Raw genomic sequence first — 19,176 nt, forward strand, 5'->3', positions numbered from 1 at the left:
GACAGCATGGGGAGTTAGATACAGAGTAAAGCTCCCTCTACACTGTCCCATCAAACATTCCCCAGGACAGTACAGCACGGGGGTTAGATACAGAGTAAAGCTCCCTCTACACTGTCCCATCAAACATTCCCCAGGACAGGTACAGCACGGGGGTTAGATACAGAGTAAAGCTCCCTCTACACTGTCCCCATCAAACATTCCCCAGGACAGGTACAGCACGGGGGTTAGATACAGAGTAAAGCTCCCTCTACACTGTCCCCATCAAAAAAAAAAAACGGGGTTAGATACAAAAAAAAAAAAAAACGGGGTTAGATACAGAGGTAAAGCTCCCTCTACACTGTCCCCATCAAACACTCCCAGGACAGGTACAGCACGGGGGTTAGATACAGAGTAAAGCTCCCTCTACACTGTCCCCATCAAACACTCCCAGGACAGGTACAGCACGGGGGTTAGATACAGAGTAAAGCTCCCTCTACACTGTCCCCATCAAACACTCCCAGGACAGGTACAGCACTGGGATTGGCTGGTCAAGTTGGAGCACTTCCTGCCAGCAATCAGGGGAGGAGCAGCTGCACCTGTGTTGCAGCAATTGCAGAGAGGAGAGTGGAGACTGCAGCAACTGGGAGAGGAGAGTGGAATAAAAAATAAAAAAACGGGGGTTAGATGCAGAGTAAAGCTCCCTCTAAACTGTCCCCATCACACACTCCCAGTCTATTCTGAGTCTAGGACATGGAGTGTGCATGGGATATTGAAACTAAGGGGAGCATCACAGTAACCCCCGAGCCTTGCAACCTCCACGAGGGAGTCGTTTGCCTTCGCGGGGAGACTGGGAGAGGCTGGGATTGTTCTCCTTAGAGCAGAGAAGGTTAAGGGGGAAATTTAATCGGGGCGTTCGATATCAGGAAGGGTTTTGATGGAGTAAATCAGGAGAAACTGTTCCAGTGGCAGGAGGGTCGGTAACCAGAGGGACACAGATTTAAGATAATCGGGAAAAGAACCAGAGGGGGTGGGGGAGGGGGAGAGAGAGGAGGAGAATGCTTTTTTGACGCGGTGATTTGTTGTGATCTGGAACGCGCTGCCTGAAAGGGCGGTGAAGCAGATTCAATAGTAACTTTCAAAAGGGGAATTGGAGAAATACTGGAAGGGGAATAAGTGGGTGGGGGGGGCGTGAGATTAATTGGATAGCTCGTTCAAAGAGCCCAGCACAGGCACGATGGGCCGAAGGGGTCTCCCTCTCTTGTCCGCAGTCATTCTTCTGCTTCTTGCTTTTCCCGCAGGGGGGCAAAGTCTCGAAGAATCGGAAGAAGAAGTTGAGGAAGAAGCAGAGGCGACAAGTGAAACTGTTGGAGGAGAGGCTGCTGACCTCCAGCGCATGGAGGAGTTGGAGAGCTGCGGCTGCAGGAGGGCGCCTCCCTGGGCCCGGGCTCCGGCCCCGTCCGGCTTCCCAGGGCCTGACCGACCTGCGGCTGCAGGGGCCTCTTCCCGGGGCTGCCCAACTCCAGGCTTGCAGGGGCCCCGGGCCTCCCATGCCGTGGCCGAACCGAGGGGCAAGGAGATCCGGGAAGACACTGAGCAACCTCCGGGGAGGCCCGTGCGGTGTAAGTCCCCCCCCCAACCCCCCCAGAAAAAAAAAAAAACCCAACCGATCCCGGCCCTGAATATAACTCAACGACTGAACCTCCGCACCCTTTGGACATCAACAATTCCCAACCTCTCACCATTTACGTAATACTCTGCTTTTCTATTCCTCCTGCCAGAGTGGATCACTCCACATCTTTCCGCATTAATTTCCCCACTGATTCGCTGCTAGTAGCAGCCGTACTTGATTTTTGTTGTTGTGTGGCTCTGACCTTTTAACCTTTCTGCCTCTCCAGGCGCCAATGGGATCCAATATGGCGGCACGGCGCGAGGGAAGCGGGACGGGACGGAGCCCAGCGCCAATGGCTGCGGGTGCAGCCCCCCCGACGGGACCTGCGCCCCCCTCAGCCCCTCCTCCCCACCCAGCGCCGAGCGCTGGATCCCGCACGAAGACTGCAACGGCTACTCGGCCTACACTCGCTTCCTCAGCCCCGACTCGCAGATCTCCGGCCTCTCGGGCTCCCTCCTCTCCACCAAGGCGGGGTCCACCCAGTCGGAATCTTCCAGCGGGAGGGAGCGAGGGGCCGTCACGTCACCGCTGGAGGACCAGACGCACGGTGAGTGAGATTTTTCCCGTGGGCCCACTCCCCCAGCAACCCTTCCCCCGGTATATGGGACCAGCTCGGTTCCCGAATAAAGGGCTCCCATTTCTCTGGCGCCATTCGCCACCTGACGACGTCCCACAGCGCCTCAAAGCCAATGAAAGACATTTCTTCGAAGCCCGGCTGCTGGAGTAATGCAGGAAACGCAGCAGCCAAATTGCGCACAGCAAGATCCCACCATCAGTGATTTGACAAATGACCCAGATCATTTTTTTTTTAGATATATAGTGTTGTTGATTGTGAGATAAATATTTGTCCCAGGGCACCAGGGAGAACTCCGACAGTGCGGCACTCCCTCAGTACTGACCCTCCGACAGTGCGGCGCTCCCTCAGTACTGACCCTCCGACAGCGCGGCGCTCCCTCAGTACTGACCCTCCGACAGTGCGGCGCTCCCTCAGTACTGACCCTCCGACAGCGCGGCGCTCCCTCAGTACTGACCCTCCGACAGCGCGGCGCTCCCTCAGTACTGACCCTCCGACAGCGCGGCGCTCCCTCAGTACTGACCCTCCGACAGCGCGGCGCTCCCTCAGCACTGACCCTCCGAGGGACAAACTGAACTCCGTCTCCTCCACAGATTCGTTCTGTGCTTCGGATTTCGTGATGAGTCCACTCGAACCTCGGAACGCTGATAGGATTCGGGTGAAGATTGCTGATCTGGGGAATGCCTGCTGGGTGGTAAGAATCTTGTTGCGATGGTTGTGTGCCCTCTGTAACTGGAATGGTGGTGTAAATTATCCTGAGAGTGGGAAGTGAATGGTAACTGACTGGTCTAACTGTCTCCCTCTGTCTCTCTGTCTGTCTCTCTCTCTACACACACATAGTACAAACACTTTACTGAGGATATCCAGACACGCCAATACCGCTCACTGGAGGTGTTGCTGGGAGCTGGTTATGGAACTCCTGCTGATCTCTGGAGCACTGCTTGTATGGTAAGCCAGTAGTCGGGCGAAGAACGAGGCTGAGGTGGGGGGGGGAGGGGGTTTCTGAGAGGGGAGGGGCACGCCAGTCACACACCCGGGCAGTGAAAGGAGACAGTGACAGTGAAAGGCAGTGAGAGCGGAATGTGGGCATCAAACCCCCAGGTGAGGGGTTACACCTGCCCGCAACCCCCCCCCCCGCCCATCTCCCCTCTCTGTCCCCTCTCTTCTCTCTGTCTCTCTCTCTCTCTCTCTGTCTGTCTCTTTCTCTCTCTGCCTCTCTGCCTCCCTCTCTCTGCCTCCCTCCTCCTCTCTCTTTCTCCCTCTCGCTCTCTCTCTCTCCCTCTCTGTCTCTCTCTCTCTCTGTCTCTCTCTCTGTCTCTTTCTCTCTCTCTCTCTCTTTCTCTCTCTCTCTCTCTGCCTCCCTCCCCCTCTCTCTGCCTCTCTCTCTCTCTCTGTCTCTTTCTCTCTCTGCCTCTCTGCCTCCCTCTCTCTGCCTCCTCCTCCTCTCTCTGCCTCTCTCTGTCTCTCTCTCTCTCTGTCTCTCTCTCTCTCTGTCTCTCTCTCTCTCTGTCTCTCTCTCTCTCTCTCTCTCTCTCTCTGTCTCTCTCTCTCTCTGTCTCTCTCTCTGTCTCTTTCTCTCTCTGTCTCTCTCTCTGTCTCTTTCTCTCTCTCTCTCTTTCTCTCTCTCTCTCTCTGCCTCCCTCCCCCTCTCTCTGCCTCTCTCTCTCTCTCTGTCTCTCTCTCTCTCTGTCTCTCTCTCTCTCTGTCTCTTTCTCTCTCTCTCTTTCTCTCTCTCTCTGCCTCCCTCACCCTCTCTCTGCCTCTCTCTCTCTCTCTCTGCCTCTCTGCCTCCCTCTCTCTGCTTCCCTCCTCCTCTCTCTGCCTCCCTCTCGCGCTCTCTCTCTCTCTCTCGCTCTCTCTCTCTCTCTCTCTCTCTCTGTCTGTCTGTCTCTCTCTCTCTCTCTCTCTCTCTCTCTCTGTCTCTCTCTCTCTGTCTCTCTCTCTCTGTCTCTCTCTCTCTGTCTCTTTCTCTGTCTCTGCCTCTCTGCCTCCCTCTCTCTGCCTCCCTCCTCCTCTCTCTGTCTGCCTCCCTCTCGCTCTCTCTCTCTCTCTCTGCCTCTCTCTCTCTCTCTCTCTCTGCCTCTCTCTCTCTCTCTGCCCCCCACCTCTCTGGTATTTAACACCCGAGTGCGGGGGAGGGCAATCCTGCAGTGTTTCTGTTTGCCCGTCTCTTGTAGTCTCACTGTAATGGACGATAGCTGGACCCTGTTAACTTGTTCAGGGGGCAATTTCCCTTCATAAGAGAAAGCTATCCCTACTACTACTGTTGGAGCAGTCAGCCAGGCCCTCGGTCAGTACTGACCCTCCAACAGTGCAGCGCTCCCTCAGTACTGGAGGGAGGGAGGGAGGGGATCCAGTGGGATAGTGTCTGGAACTTTCTGATTTGTACGGGGGTTTACCCTGATTGTTCACATCTATTCTTCAGGCCTTTGAGCTGGCAACGGGGGATTATCTATTTGAGCCTCACTCGGGAGAGGATTACACCCGAGATGAAGGTATGGGTCTCTTCTCTATATTCCTTCATCTTCCTCAATTCCTCCTGCTCTCCATCCCTTTCTCCTCTGTCGGAGGTGCCGTCTTTCGGATGAGACGTTAAACCCGAGGCTCCCGTCTGCCCTCTGGGGGATGTTGAAGGTCCTCCGGCCATTGTTGGACGAAGCTCGGTGTGTGGTGACTGGGGGAGTTCAGCCGGGTGCCCGGCGGCCGAGATTCATCCCTCAACCAACATCAGTTTAAAAAAAGAAATGATCTGGGTCATTGATGACATTGCTGCTTGTGGGATCTTTCTGTGCGCACATTGGCTGCCGGAATTTCCGACATTACAACAGCGATTATGCTTCAACTGATCGTACCTGATTGGCTGTGAAGCATTTTGGACGAGCTTGGGCGACAAATGACATTGGGGAATTGCGAGTCCCTCTGTTTCGGATCACTGTCTTTTTTTTCCTCGTTTTCCTCGTCTCTCTCTCTCTCTCTCTCTCTCACTCTCTCTCTCACACCTCTCCTTTTCCCTCCCGCAGATCACATAGCTCACATGATTGAGTTGCTCGGCAACATCCCGGCCCATTTTGCCTTATCCGGCCGCTATTCCCGGGAATTCTTTAACCGCAGAGGTAACTCTTTTCACTGGCTGGCGGAATGGTGCGTTATTTTGTGGGATTGGGAATGATGGTGATGATGTTACTGGACTAGTAATCCACAGGCCATTAGAAAGAGCCCAGAGACGGAAGTTCAGATCCCACCAGGGCCACTGGGGACTTCAAACTCAGCTCGTCGAGCTGCTGGCCGACGACGGATCCTCCATCACGGATCCGGAGGGAATGGGCCTCCTGGTCCGGACGTATTACAGTGCGTCGTTCTCTCCGGATCCGTCCAGCGGGGACGCGCGCAGAGTTTTGTGGGAGGGCGCCGAAGGATTGGAGGCTCCGCTCACGTTGGCGGAGCTGACCGGCGCCCTCCACCAGCTCTCGAGGGGCAAATCCCCAGGGCTGGATGGGTTGACCGTGGAGTTCCTCAGGGCGTTCTGGGACGTCCTGGGGGACGATTACGCGCGGGTCCTGGGGGAAAGCCTGGCGACCGGGGAGATGCCCCTCTCGTGGCGCAGGGCGGTCATCGTCCTGCTGCCGAAGAGGGGCGATCTCCGCCTGCTTAAAAATTGGCGTCCGGTCTCCCTCCTCAGCACGGATTATAAGATCTTTGCCCGGGCTATGTCTACCCGCCTGGGCTCCGTGCTGGCCCACATGATCCACCCCGACCAGTCCTACACGGTCCCGGGCCGGTCCATCCAGGACAACATCCACCTGGTCCGGGACCTGATCCATCTTTCCCAGAGGACTGGTCAGTCGGTCGCCTTTCTCTCCCTCGATCAGGAGAAGGCGTTCGACAGGGTGGATCACGATTACCTTTTCGGGACTCTGCGCGCTTTCGGATTCGGGCCGCATTTCGTGGCCCGGGTCCGACTTTTATACGCCGCCGCAGAGTGTCTAGTCAAGGTTAACGGGTCCTTGACGGCGCCCCTTCGCTTTGGGAGAGGAGTGCGTCAGGGATGCCCCATGTCCAGCCAATTGTATACCATCTGCGTGGAGCCCTTCCTGTGCCTGCTTCGCAGGAGGTTGACGGGATTGGCTCTGCGTGAGCCGGCCATGCGGGTCGTCCTCTCGGCTTACGCCGACGACGTGCTCCTCGCGGTCACAGATCCCGTTGACTTGCGGAGGATGCGCGACTGCCAGCAGACCTTTTCTGCCGCGTCCTCCGCGAGGATCAATTGGGAGAAATGTTCCGGACTCCTGGTTGGTCAGTGGCGGGTGGACTCCCTGCCGGAGGAGATGACACCTTTTGCGTGGAGCACCATGCACCTCCTCTATCTGGGAGCCCATCTTAGCCCCGCTGAGGAAGCCTGGCCGGCAAACTGGCAGGAGTTGGAGGCGAAAGTCACCGCTCGGCTGGGGCGCTGGACAGGACTGCTCCGAGTGCTTTCCTACAGGGGCCGAGCGTTGGTCATAAACCAACTGGTGGCCTCCATGCTGTGGTACCGGTTGGTCACTTTGGCTCCGCCCCCTGCATTCGCCACCAAGATCCAGAAGAAACCCGTCAATTTCTTCTGGGGCAAGAGGAAACACTGGGTCTCTGCCGCGGTCCTGAGTCTCCCAATTGAGGAGGGTGGCCAGTAGCTGGTGTGCGTCTGCACCCAGGCTGCGACTCTCCGCCTTCGGACCCTGCAGAGATACCTGTACATCGAGTGTCCTCCCAGATGTTGTGCACTGGCGACCACCCGCCATTTCTCCAGCGAGTAGAAGAAGGGTGAGGCGTGGTCCAAATCTTCCAGGACCCGTGACCTCATGTATGCGCCTTGGGACCCTCTGAGCTTCAGGTCCCTCGGCACCCCCTTCTCTTTGTAAGCCTGCCGCAGGACCGGGTCCGCGACGGCATTACCGAGGCGGGACTCCAAGTCGAGCACCTGCCTCTCGAGGCGTCCGATCTCGGCTTCCCACCTCTTGGTCGACCCCTTTGCGTACTCCTGACAGAAGACACGGATGTGAGTCTTGCCCACATCCCACCATAGCCTCAAGGAGGGGAGGCCCCCCCCCCCCCAACTCCAGAAATCCAACCGGGACCGGAGGCGGAGAGCGGAGGCCATCTCCCGCCCCGCCAGCGCCCACAGGCCCAGCAGACGGGGAATGATGCAAATTGGCCTCAGGGTCGGGTACATCCTGGGCGGCAGCGCCAGGTTGCTGGGAGGGTTGACCGTCACGGGTCTGGCCCCCACCCAGGACACCCGACCCCTCGGCCAAAGGAGAGACTTCTCCTGTGGGGTCCAGAGGCTCCCTCACCCCGTCGAGCCCTCGCCTTCCTCATTCGGAGTTGCCAAATTTACAAGGGCTTTCCCCACTCCATGCAGCGGGGCTGCCACTTCGGGTTCAAGGCCCCGTTGGTGGTGGGGGAAGCCCGAGGACCCGCGGCAGGAGATGGACCCCGCAACTCCTGGCCCTCTTCAGAGGAGGGGGTGCCTCCTCCTCTTATTCTGGTGGGCTCCCCTAGATTGGGCCTCGGGCTGACCTCAGGTTGTCCTGTTAGTGGAACCGCCTGAGCGGTGTCTGTTGGAGATGTGTGGGGGGAGTGGGAGGAGGTGCTGTGGCGCCATCCTGGGCCGCCGAGATGGAGTTCGCAGCCGGGAGATTGGGGCAGCTCTTACAAACGTGCCCCACCCCCTTGCAGACGTGGCACCGCACCCTGTCCGAGGTCCAGAAGACGCGGTAGGCCGTCCCCTGGAACTCCATATTAAATTGGCCCTCCGTGACCTCCTCCCGCGCCAGCTGCATAAATAGCTGGCAGCGGAAGGAGTAGACATGCCGGAGGGACTGGGGTGATCCCCGACCTCACCTCCCCCAGATGGTGCAGGTGGGGGAGGAGGAGCTTACTGGAAATGAAGGGCGGGACGTTTGACAACATTCTCCACTGTACGGTGGTCCCCAGAGGGTCCACCGGCAGGAAGGTACCCCCCCCCCACTGTGAGCCCCTTACTCAGGGTCAGGGTGACCGCCCGCTCGGTCTTCAGAACACAGCCTTCCCGTACATCTTCGAGGCTGCAACAATGGCCAAAGGGCCGACAACCTTGGCCATTGCCTTCACGCAGGCCTCAATGGGCATGTTGGGGTGGGGATAGCTCTTCACGCTATGGCTGGACATTAATAATTTAAAGGGTGACGGGGCCACGTGGGCAGCCACAGAGGCTGCAGCTGCATAGGTAGTAGAGGGCCCCGCCACCGGTGATGAAGGGCTTGCCATGGGTCCAAGAGCTAAACCCACCCCAAATTGCAGGCTTGCAAATCGAACAAAATGAAAGGTTCAGAAGAGATACTGGAAACAAATAAACAAACAACAGGTTAGGGGAGAGGCTGAGGGCATAGAGGAGAGGGAAAGACAGGCTGTAGGAGATGACTTGCTTTCCAGAGGTGGTGCACAGAACTCCTGGTCTTCTGGTTGGGGGAGGCGTCTTCACCTGGGTCAGCTGAAGCTGCCCAGGCACTATCTATCCCCTTCCGTCTCTTTAGCCGGGCAGCTTCAGCTGACCCAGGCTGGGCAATTGGGGTGGGGAGGGAGCTTCCCTGTGTGCTTGTTGCAGCAGCACAGATCCCCGCTGAATTGGCAGCCCCACCCCTTGTTGGTCCGGCCACTTGTTCCTCCCCCAACAGTCCAAAGCAAAGCAAACTACTGGTGTTTAGCACCCACCTCCAGACAAAGCCTTGTTTCCAAACAAAAGTCTCTTTCTTCACTGTAAAGGTTCAAGCTCTCCCTCTGCTCAGTGTAGCTCCTCTCCCCACCTCTGCAACCTCCAACTGCCGCCAGCATTGTCAGCTGAGGCTCGTTGCTGCAATCAGCACTCAGCAGCTCCAATCAGGCAGCAGCGAACCCCGGGCTGTACCTGCCCCCTGGGAGTGTTTGATGGGGGACAGTGTCGAGGGAGCTTTACTCTGTATCTAACCCATGTTGAATGCCCTCACACTGATGAACACTGAATTTTTTAATGCATTTGACTAACATTTTCCTTTTTTGTGTGTGTCTCTCCTCTCTCTCTTTTCCCTCCCTCCCCGACGCTCCTCCCTTTTAAAGGGGACCTGAGGCACATAAAAAAACTGAAACCCTGGACACTGTACGAGGTGTTGGTGGAAAAATACGAGTGGTCTCTGGAACTGGCTGCACAGTTCAGTCAGTTCCTGCTCCCAATGCTGGACTTCATCCCAGAGAGACGAGCAACAGCGATGGATTGCCTCAAGCACCCCTGGCTTGCCTCCTAACCTCATCGCCAGCGAGCGCGAGAGAGAGACAGAGAGAGAGAGACTACTGCCGCAGCAGGATCCCTGCCTCACGGAGAGAGAGAGAGAGAGAGACCAGACTCGAGTTCTGCATCATTGCCTTCTCCTGCCCCTCAGCCGCAGAGTAACGTCAGGGAAGGTGTGAAGTTGTGGGGGTTGGGGGGAAGGTTTGTGGTTTGTGACCTGTAATACTATCTCCCTGAGGCTCCTCCCTTCCTCCGCATCTCCCCACTCCTCACCTCCTCCCCCACCCCCTGCCCAGCAACCCTCCCCAGCCTGGCGTGGTACTGACCAATGAACAGCAGCAAGATCCCAGCCTCCATTCCCAGGGATGGGTGGAAGGGGCTGCACGCGGCCTCAGTACCCTTGGGTGGGGGGGCGGGGGAGGGGTGCGGGGGTGTGGAAGCGACCGGGAGTACTGCCACAGCGGAATGCAGGGGGGAGTGGCGGGGGTGGACAGTGAGGATTGTGTGGGCATCGTGCTCTGGGCAAGGCGGTTATTGGAGGAGGGTTGGGTTGGCACGCGATGCCCGCCGCAGTCGAATAGCCGGCCGGCCGTGGCGGGCTGGTAAAAGGGAATGAGAGAGGTGGCGGCGGGATTCCCATTACCTTGCTCGGCGGGAGACAGAGAGTCGGCTCCCCCCACCCCCACGAGGTACGGGTAGTGGGGGTGGGTGGGCACAAGGCTGACGGGAGGAGGTGGGCCAGTGTAAATCTTGACGACATTGTCCAGAGTTGACGGGAAGAGGTGGCCTCGAGTCGGGGACAGCAGTTCCAGTGATTCTCCGCCTGGCATGGCCCGCAGGGTCTCCCCTTGACCATCCTGCGATTCCCATCGCTCCACCATTGGCGGCTGTGCCTTCAGCTGCCTGGGGCCCTAAGCTCTGGAATTCCCTCCCTAAACCTCTCCGCCTCTCTCTCTCTCCTCCTTTTAAGACTCTGCATAAAACCGACCTCTTTGACCGATATTTTGGGTCACCTGTCCCTCGCACGGCTAGGGGTCAAGGTTTAAGAAGCACTCTCGTGCCGCACATTGCTGTAAATCCTTTGGAGTTCAAAATTCAAAGTACCGTCGGAGGGTCAGTACTGAGGGAGCGCCGCACTGTCGGAAGGTCAGTACTGAGGGAGTGCCGCACTGTCGGAGGGTCAGTACTGCAGGAGTGCCGCACTGTCGGAGGGTCAATACTGCAGGAGAGCCGCACTGTCGGAGGGTCAGTACTGAGGGAGCGCTGCACTGTCGGAGGGTCAGTACTGAGGGAGCGCCGCACTGTCGGAGGGTCAATACTGCAGGAGAGCCGCACTGTCGGAGGGTCAGTACTGAGGGAGTGCTGCACTGTTGGAGGGTCAGTACTGCAGGAGTGCCGCACTGTTGGAGGGTCAATACTGCAGGAGAGCCGCACTGTCGGAGGGTCAATACTGCAGGAGAGCCGCACTGTCGGAGGGTCAGTACTGAGGGAGCGCTGCACTGTCGGAGGGTCGGAACCGAGGGAGCGCTGCACTGTCGGAGGGTCAGAACCGAGGGAGTGCCGCACTGTCGGAGGGCCAGCACTGAGGGAGCGCCGCACTGTCGGAGGGTCAGTACTGAGGGAGCGCCGCACTGTCTGAGGGTCAGTACCGAGGGAGCGCCGCACTGTCGGAGGGCCAGCACTGAGGGAGCGCCGCACTGTCGGAGGGCCAGCAGTGAGGGAGCGCCGCACTGTCGGAGGGTCAGTACTGAGGGAGCGCCGCACTGTCTGAGGGTCAGTACCGAGGGAGCGCCGCACTGTCGGAGGGCCAGCAGTGAGGGAGCGCCGCACTGTCGGAGGGCCAGCAGTGAGGGAGCGCCGCACTGTCGGAGGGCCAGCAGTGAGGGAGCGCCGCACTGTCGGAGGGCCAGCAGTGAGGGAGCGCCGCACTGTCGGAGGGCCAGCAGTGAGGGAGCGCCGCACTGTCGGAGGGCCAGCAGTGAGGGAGCGCCGCACTGTCGGAGGGCCAGCAGTGAGGGAGCGCCGCACTGTCGGAGGGCCAGCACTGAGGGAGCGCCGCACTGTCGGAGGGCCAGCACTGAGGGAGCGCCGCACTCTCGGAGGGCCAGCACTGAGGGAGCGCCGCACTGTCGGAGGGCCAGCACTGAGGGAGCGCCGCACTGTCGGAGGGCCAGCACTGAGGGAGCGCCGCACTGTCGGAGGGCCAGCACTGAGGGAGCGCCGCACTGTCGGAGGGCCAGCACTGAGGCAGCGCCGCACTGTCGGAGGGCCAGCACTGAGGCAGCGCCGCGCTGTCGGAGGGCCAGCACTGAGGCAGCGCCGCGCTGTCGGAGGGTCAGCACTGCAGGAGTGCCGCACTGACGGAGGGTCAGCACTGCAGGAGTGCCGCACTGTTGTCCTGGGGCCGATATTTATCCCTTGACCAACATCACCAAGTAACAGATGATCCGTTTGTTACCACATTGCTGCCTGTGGGATCTTGCTGTGCGTTCGCTGACTGGCACGTTTCCTACGGTGCATGTCAGTGGCTGCGGAGCGCTTCGGGCTGTCCTCAAGTTGCGAAAGGCACTATATAAATGCAAGGTATTTTTTACACGTTTTTATACAGCGATTTTTTTTTTTTTTAAAAGCTGCGCCTGCATTTTAGCGGGGCAACGAGGGAAAGGCAGATTCTCTGCCTTGGCCCTCCGGGTCGCTGCCGACCAGTCTGTGCACTGCCCGCTTGGATCTGACAACGAAACAGGCTGGGTTGGCGAGGCAGGTGGCGAGCAATGGAAAGGGATGTTCCAAATCCCGCCACGCCCGGGATCCGTGAGGGACACAGCGGAGAATTAGTCACTGCCTTCCGTGGTGCGAGGCGCTGCCTGCAATGGGAGGAGGGGACGTGCATTGAGAAGAAGGGGAGAAGCTGTTCTTTTGTGTGTCTGCGTGCGCCTTGATTGCATGTGAACCTGCCCTCGACTGCCTGTCCTCCGCCACCCTGAGTCAGTGACCCGGGCTCAAAGTTACTGCCAAATTGTCACCTTCTGCAGCGGCAGACTTGTTTGGTGTTCTGCATCGCGATGACTTGAATCTTTCATTAAATTATTTTTTAAAAACTTTCCTCTCATCTGCCATCTAATTCTGCTTGTTTCGTAATAATGTCACAGCTTTGGTATACTCCGCACCCCCTCGGTGCAACATACTGATATATCCCCCACCCCTCACTGGAACACACTGATATATCCCCCACCCCTCACTGGAACACACTGATATATCCCCCACCCCTCACTGGAACACACTGATATATCCCCCACCCCTCACTGTAACACACTGATATATCCCACACCTCTCACTGGAACACACTGATATATCCCCCACCCCTCACTGTAACACACTGATATATCCCCCACCCCTCACTGTAACACACTGATATATCCCACACCCCTCACTGTAACACACTGATATATCCCCCACCCCTCACTGTAACACACTGATATATCCCCCACCCCTCACTGTAACACTTTGATATATCAAACACCCCTCACTGTAACACACTGATATATCCCACACCCCTCACTGTAACACACTGATATATCCCACACCCCTCACTGTAACACACTGATATATCCCACACCCCTCACTGTAACACACTGATATATCCCACACCTCTCACTGCAACACACTGATATATCCCACACCCCTCACTGTAACACACTGATATATCCCACACCTCTCACTGCAACACACTGATATATCCCACACCCCTCACTGTAACACACTGATATATCCCACACCCCTCACTGTAACACACTGATATATCCCACACCTCTCACTGCAACACACTGATATATCCCACACCCCTCACTGTAACACACTGATATATCCCACACCTCTCACTGTAACACACTGATATATCCCACACCCCCTCACTGTAACACACTGATGTATCCCACACCCCTCACTGTAACACTCTGATATATCCCACACCCCCTCACTGTAACACTCTGATATATCCCACACCCCTCACTGGAACACACTGATATATCCCACACCCCCTCTCTGTAACACTCTGATATACTCCACACCCCTCACTGTAACACACTGATATATCCCACACCCCTCACCGTAACACACTGATATATCCCACACCCCCTCACTGTAACACACTGATATATCCCACACCCCCTCACTGTAACACTCTGATATATCCCACACCCCTCACTGGAACACACTGATATATCCCACACCCCTCACTGTAACACACTGATCTACTCCACACCCCTCACTGTAACACACTGATATATCCCACACCGCTCATTGTAACACTCTGATATATCCCACACCCCCTCACTGTATCACTCTGATATATCCCACACCCCCTCTCTGTAACACACTGATATATCCCACACTCCTCATTGTAACACACTGATATATCCCACACCCCTCACTGTAACACACTGATATATCCCACACCCCCTCTCTGTAACACACTGATATATCCCACACTCCTCATTGTAACACACTGATATATCCCACACCCCTCACTGTAACACTCTGATGTACTCCACACCCCCTCACTGTAACACACTAATATCCCACACCCCTCACTGTAACACTCTGATATATCCCACACCCCTCACTGTAACACACTGATATATCCCACACCCCTCACTGTAACACACTGATATATCCCACACTCCTCATTGTAACACACTGATATATCCCACACCCATCATTGTAACACACTGATATATCCCACACCCCTCACTGTAACACTCTGATGTACTCCACACCCCCTCACTGTAACACACTGATATATCCCACACCCCTCACTGTAACACACTGATATATCCCACACCCCTCACTGTAACACACTGATATATCCCACACCCCTCACTGTAATACTCTGATATATCCCACACTCCTCATTGTAACACACTGATATATCCCACACCCCTCACTGTAACACTGGTATGTACCACACCCCTCACTGTAACACACTGATATATCCCACACCCCTCACTGTAACACACTGATATATCCCACACCCCTCACTGTAACACTGATATATACCACACCCCTCACTGTAACACTCCGATATACTCCACACACCCTCACTGTAACACACATATATCCCACACCCCTCACTGTAACACTCTGATATATCCCACACCCCTCACTGTAACACTCTGATATATCCCACACCCCTCACTGTAACACTCTGATATACCCCACACCCCTCACTGTAACACTCTGATATACTCCACACCCCCTCACTGTAACACACATATATCCCACACCCCGCACTGTAACACTCTGATATACTCCACACCCCCTCACTGTAACACACATATATCCCACACCCCTCACTGTAACACACTGATATATCCCACACCCCTCACTGTAACACACTGATATATCCCACACCCCTCACTGTAACACACTGATATATCCCACACCCCTCACTGTAACACACTGATATATCCCACACCCCTCACTGTAACACTCTGATATATCCCACACCCCTCACTGTAACACTCTGATATACTCCACACCCCCTCACTGTAACACACATATATCCCATACCCCTCACTGTAACACTCTGATATACTCCACACCCCTCACTGTAACACTCTGATATACTCCACACCCCTCACTGTAACACTCTGATATATCCCACACCCCTCTCTGTAACACTGATATATCCCACACCCCTCACTGTAACACACTGATATATCCCACACCCCCTCACTGTAACACTCTGATGTATCCCACACCCCTCTCTGTAACACTGATATATACCACACCCCTCACTGTAACACTCTGATATATCCCACACCCCTCTCTGTAACACTGATATATACCACACCCCTCACTGTAACACACTGATATATCCCACACCCCTCACTGTAACACCCCGATATACTGCACACCCCCTCACTGTAACACACATATATCCCACACCCCTCACTGTAACACTCTGATATATCCCACACTAGTTGCTTCAATAAAGTATCTGACGTGTGCGGAAATAAACGTCACTAATCAAAGATGAATAAGGTCCTCTTTTTTACAACAGAGACCGAGAAATATCTTTATTTCATTCTATTTATCAGAATATATAATATATATATATTTACACACCTCAGGTTCTGAAAGGTAAGACATGAAATCCTGGCCAAGAGGTGCTGAGGAGCACAAAAGGGTCAGAAAGATCCCAGTATACATCACCACTTGCACACAATGTCCGAATATCTCTTCAAAAATATCAACAATGTTATAAATATGTCAATTGAATTAACAAGATTATTAAATTCCACACCACCACACATTAGAAATTTAAAACAATTGAATACTTGCTGACAGTTGCCAATAATACTCCTGCACTGCAACGGGCCATTCGGCCCAGCTGCTCTGTGCTGGTGTTTCTGCTCCACACGAGCCTCCTTCCACCCCCTACTTCATCTCCCCCCATCACCATATCCTTCTATTCCTCTCTCCCTCATGTGTATTTCCAGCTTCCCCCTTAAATACATCGACACTATTCACCTCAACCACTCCTTGTGGGAAAGCATTCCATATTCTCACCACTCTCTGGGAATTCAGGCCAGGTACAGCACGGGGGTGAGATACAGAGTAAAGCTCCCTCTACACTGTCCCCATCAAACACTCCCCAGGACAGGTACAGCACGGGGGTTAGATGGAGAGTAAAGCTCCCTCTACACTGTCCCCATCAAACACTCCCAGGACAGGTACAGCACGGGGGTTAGATGGAGAGTAAAGCTCCCTCTACACTGTCCCCATCAAACACTCCCCAGGACAGGTACAGTACGGGGGTAAGATACAGAGTAAAGCTCCCTCTACACTGTCCTCATCAAACACTCCCCAGGACAGGTACAGTACGGGGGTTAGATACAGAGTAAAGCTCCCTCTACACTGTCCTCATCAAACACTCCCCAGGACAGGTACAGTACGGGGGTTAGATACAGAGTAAAGCTCCCTCTACACTGTCCTCATCAAACACTCCCCAGGACAGGTACAGCACGGGGTTAGATACAGAGTAAAGCTCCCTCTACACTGTCCCCATCAAACACTCCCCAGGACAGGTACAGTACGGGGGTTAGATACAGAGTAAAGCTCCCTCTACACTGTCCCCCATCAAACACTCCCAGGACAGGTACAGTACGGGGGTTAGATACAGAGTAAAGCTCCCTCTACACTGTCCCCATCAAACACTCCCCAGAACAGGTACAGCACAGCTCAGCAAATGAATAAAAATGCAGGACTTGGCTTCCCAGAGACTCCATGGGCGGTTCGCAAACTGCTCCCTCCCGCGTCCCGGCAGGCGACACGGGGCATGCAAAAGAAAGCTCCGTAAAACCCGGTCCATCAGGCGACTAAAATGTGACGCTCGAGGGGGGGGCCGCATTCAACACACAGATCTTTAAAAAAATAAATCAATTATCTAAATGCTCTCATTGATTGTACGTCAGTGATTACCTGATTAAGGAGGAGACTTGTCTCCTCTCCTAAACCCCCCCCCCACTTCAAGGGTGTGGGGACGGGGCGTCACCCCAAAATGTCTACTTCCCTTTCAGTGGGAAGCCTCTTTAATTGCTCACTTCCCCCCTTACCCCATGCAGTGCTGCCTTCAACATGTAGGGGGCTCACTGCCGCACCCTGCTGGTCAACGCTGGCACTGCAGGGGGAAAAAAAAAACAGGCCTTCAAAATAAGGCCCTAAAATTATGCAGATTTTCAGCTCAAAAGCAAACCTATCTGCACAAGCAGCTCAGTAAATAATCGCAGAAGGTTTGCCCGACATTTCCCCGCGGCGTCTGCGCCCGGCCACGTTCAATAAAACCCGTCGAAAGTTAAAAGACCCAGTTGAAGAAGGCCTCAGTGACAGGCCCGCACACGCGCGACGCGGGGACGCCTCACAAATTCCGCAGGCAATCTCAGAGAGGTTCCCTGACGAACCGGTGCCCGGCTTAAAAGCCACAGGCGTGTAAAGCATCTGTATGTACAAAAACGTTCGAAAGGCAATTTTTAACTCGAAAAGTGGTCTCCCTCTTTTTGGACAAGGTTCAAACCAAAATGGCCGCCCCCTCTCTCCTTTCACTTGAACAGGCCCCGAAATCGATCCACTGAAATGTCAAGGCACCAAGAAGAAAGAAAAAAAAACCGCCCTGCTTCACTCCAGAAATCGAACTGCAAAGGGATTTCAAAAAAAATTGACAATCCCGGACCTGGTGTGAACAGATGACGGGCGACCACTTCATGGTCAGGGACAAAAATCACACCTCCCAGGGCTAAAGGCCCCCGGATGGACCGCTCAACACGCAGACACGTTCCTCAGTTGTGTTCAGCTCGGTGCCGTGTCCCAGCTTCGACAAGGTCGAGCCGGCCTAGCTGTGATGAAGCCCTTCCGCCAGTGCTTCAATGGGGAAAATGTCCCTGGCACCTGCAATTTAACAGAAAAAGAGTCGGTTAGCTTCGGAAGCAAACTCGGGCCCGCGTCCCACTGCCATTGTGGGGAAATCGCAGACACAGACCCGCGTCCCATCACCGTGGTGGTAGGGGGTGGGGGGGAAATCATAGATACTCTTTCAGATCAGCCCCATTACCACCAAAAACCTCAAAAACCATCTTATACCCAGGATAGGATGCAACCCGGGACTGTTTGAGGGCCTGTTCCGCTCACCTCCCACTGGATTCTGGGCCACGTCTCTCCTTCTTTGGCTCCGGTTCCATTTGGCAATTGTCCACAAAGTGTCAAAGCTTTAAAGATCAGCAACGTCCACTGTTCCACGTCCGACATTGGACAACTCTTCTTCCTCAACCTTCGAGGACCAGCCTCGGGTCACTGGCTTGCTGGGAGGAGCCCAATATCATCCGCAAACTTCATAGAATGTCGAGCTTGACCCCAATCTACGATCGGGAGGTCAGTCCAGTCATCCCAGTCCACTGTCCAATCAGAGACCTAACAACCCAGTCCACTGTCCAATCAGAGACCTAACAACCCAGTCCACTCTCCAATCAGAGACTTAACAACACAATCCACTCTCCAATCAGAGACCTAACAATCCAGTCCACTGTCCAATAGGAGAGCTAACATCCCAGTCAACAGCCCAATAGGACAGTGGATGATCCGGTCAATTGCCCAATGGGAGCTGATGATCCCATCAATGACCCAATAGGGGAGCAGATAATCCAGTCAAAGGCCCAATAGGGAGCCGATTTGGAGGTTGGGAACTGGGCGATAATGAAACTCGTTGCAGTTCGGCAGTCTACCAGAACCGTGCACACTGGGAGTCCTGACCCTCCACCGATGGCTCAATGGCTGAGTGACCGCCCGCCAGGCATCAGAATCAGTCGGATCAAACCTCAGACCCTGCCGTGTCACTTCAAAACTGAAGGAACAAAGAAAAGAGACTCCCTCAGTACTGACCCTCCAACAGTGCGGCGCTCCCTCAGTACTGACCCTCCGACAGTGCGGCGCTCCCTCAGTACTGACCCTCCGACAGTGCGGCGCTCCCTCGGTACTGACCCTCCGACAGTGCGGCTCTCCCTCAGTACTGACCCTCCGACAGCGCGGCGCTCCCTCAGTACTGACCCTCCGACAGTGCGGCGTTTGAGGAGATGCAGGGGGAGAATTTGAGGAGATAATGATTACCCCTGGAGTTTATAAAAT

At 55.2% G+C, this 19,176-nt stretch overlaps 1 protein-coding gene across 1 annotated transcript; it reads left to right on the forward strand.

The window, feature by feature from the left end:
- The first annotated feature begins 1,181 nt into the window (after positions 1-1,181).
- LOC137358409 (SRSF protein kinase 3-like) lies at positions 1,182-12,599 on the forward strand. Its single transcript, XM_068024354.1, has 7 exons — positions 1,182-1,598; positions 1,875-2,195; positions 2,816-2,916; positions 3,063-3,170; positions 4,648-4,717; positions 5,243-5,335; positions 9,333-12,599. The coding sequence occupies exons 1-7, from the start codon at positions 1,214-1,216 to the stop codon at positions 9,515-9,517; spliced, it is 1,263 nt and encodes a 420-aa protein (XP_067880455.1). The 5' UTR covers positions 1,182-1,213; the 3' UTR covers positions 9,518-12,599.
- Positions 12,600-19,176: the final 6,577 nt, after the last annotated feature.

This window comes from Heterodontus francisci, chromosome 49, assembly GCF_036365525.1.
Source record: "Heterodontus francisci isolate sHetFra1 chromosome 49, sHetFra1.hap1, whole genome shotgun sequence".
In the NCBI taxonomy this organism is placed as follows: domain Eukaryota; kingdom Metazoa; phylum Chordata; class Chondrichthyes; order Heterodontiformes; family Heterodontidae; genus Heterodontus; species Heterodontus francisci.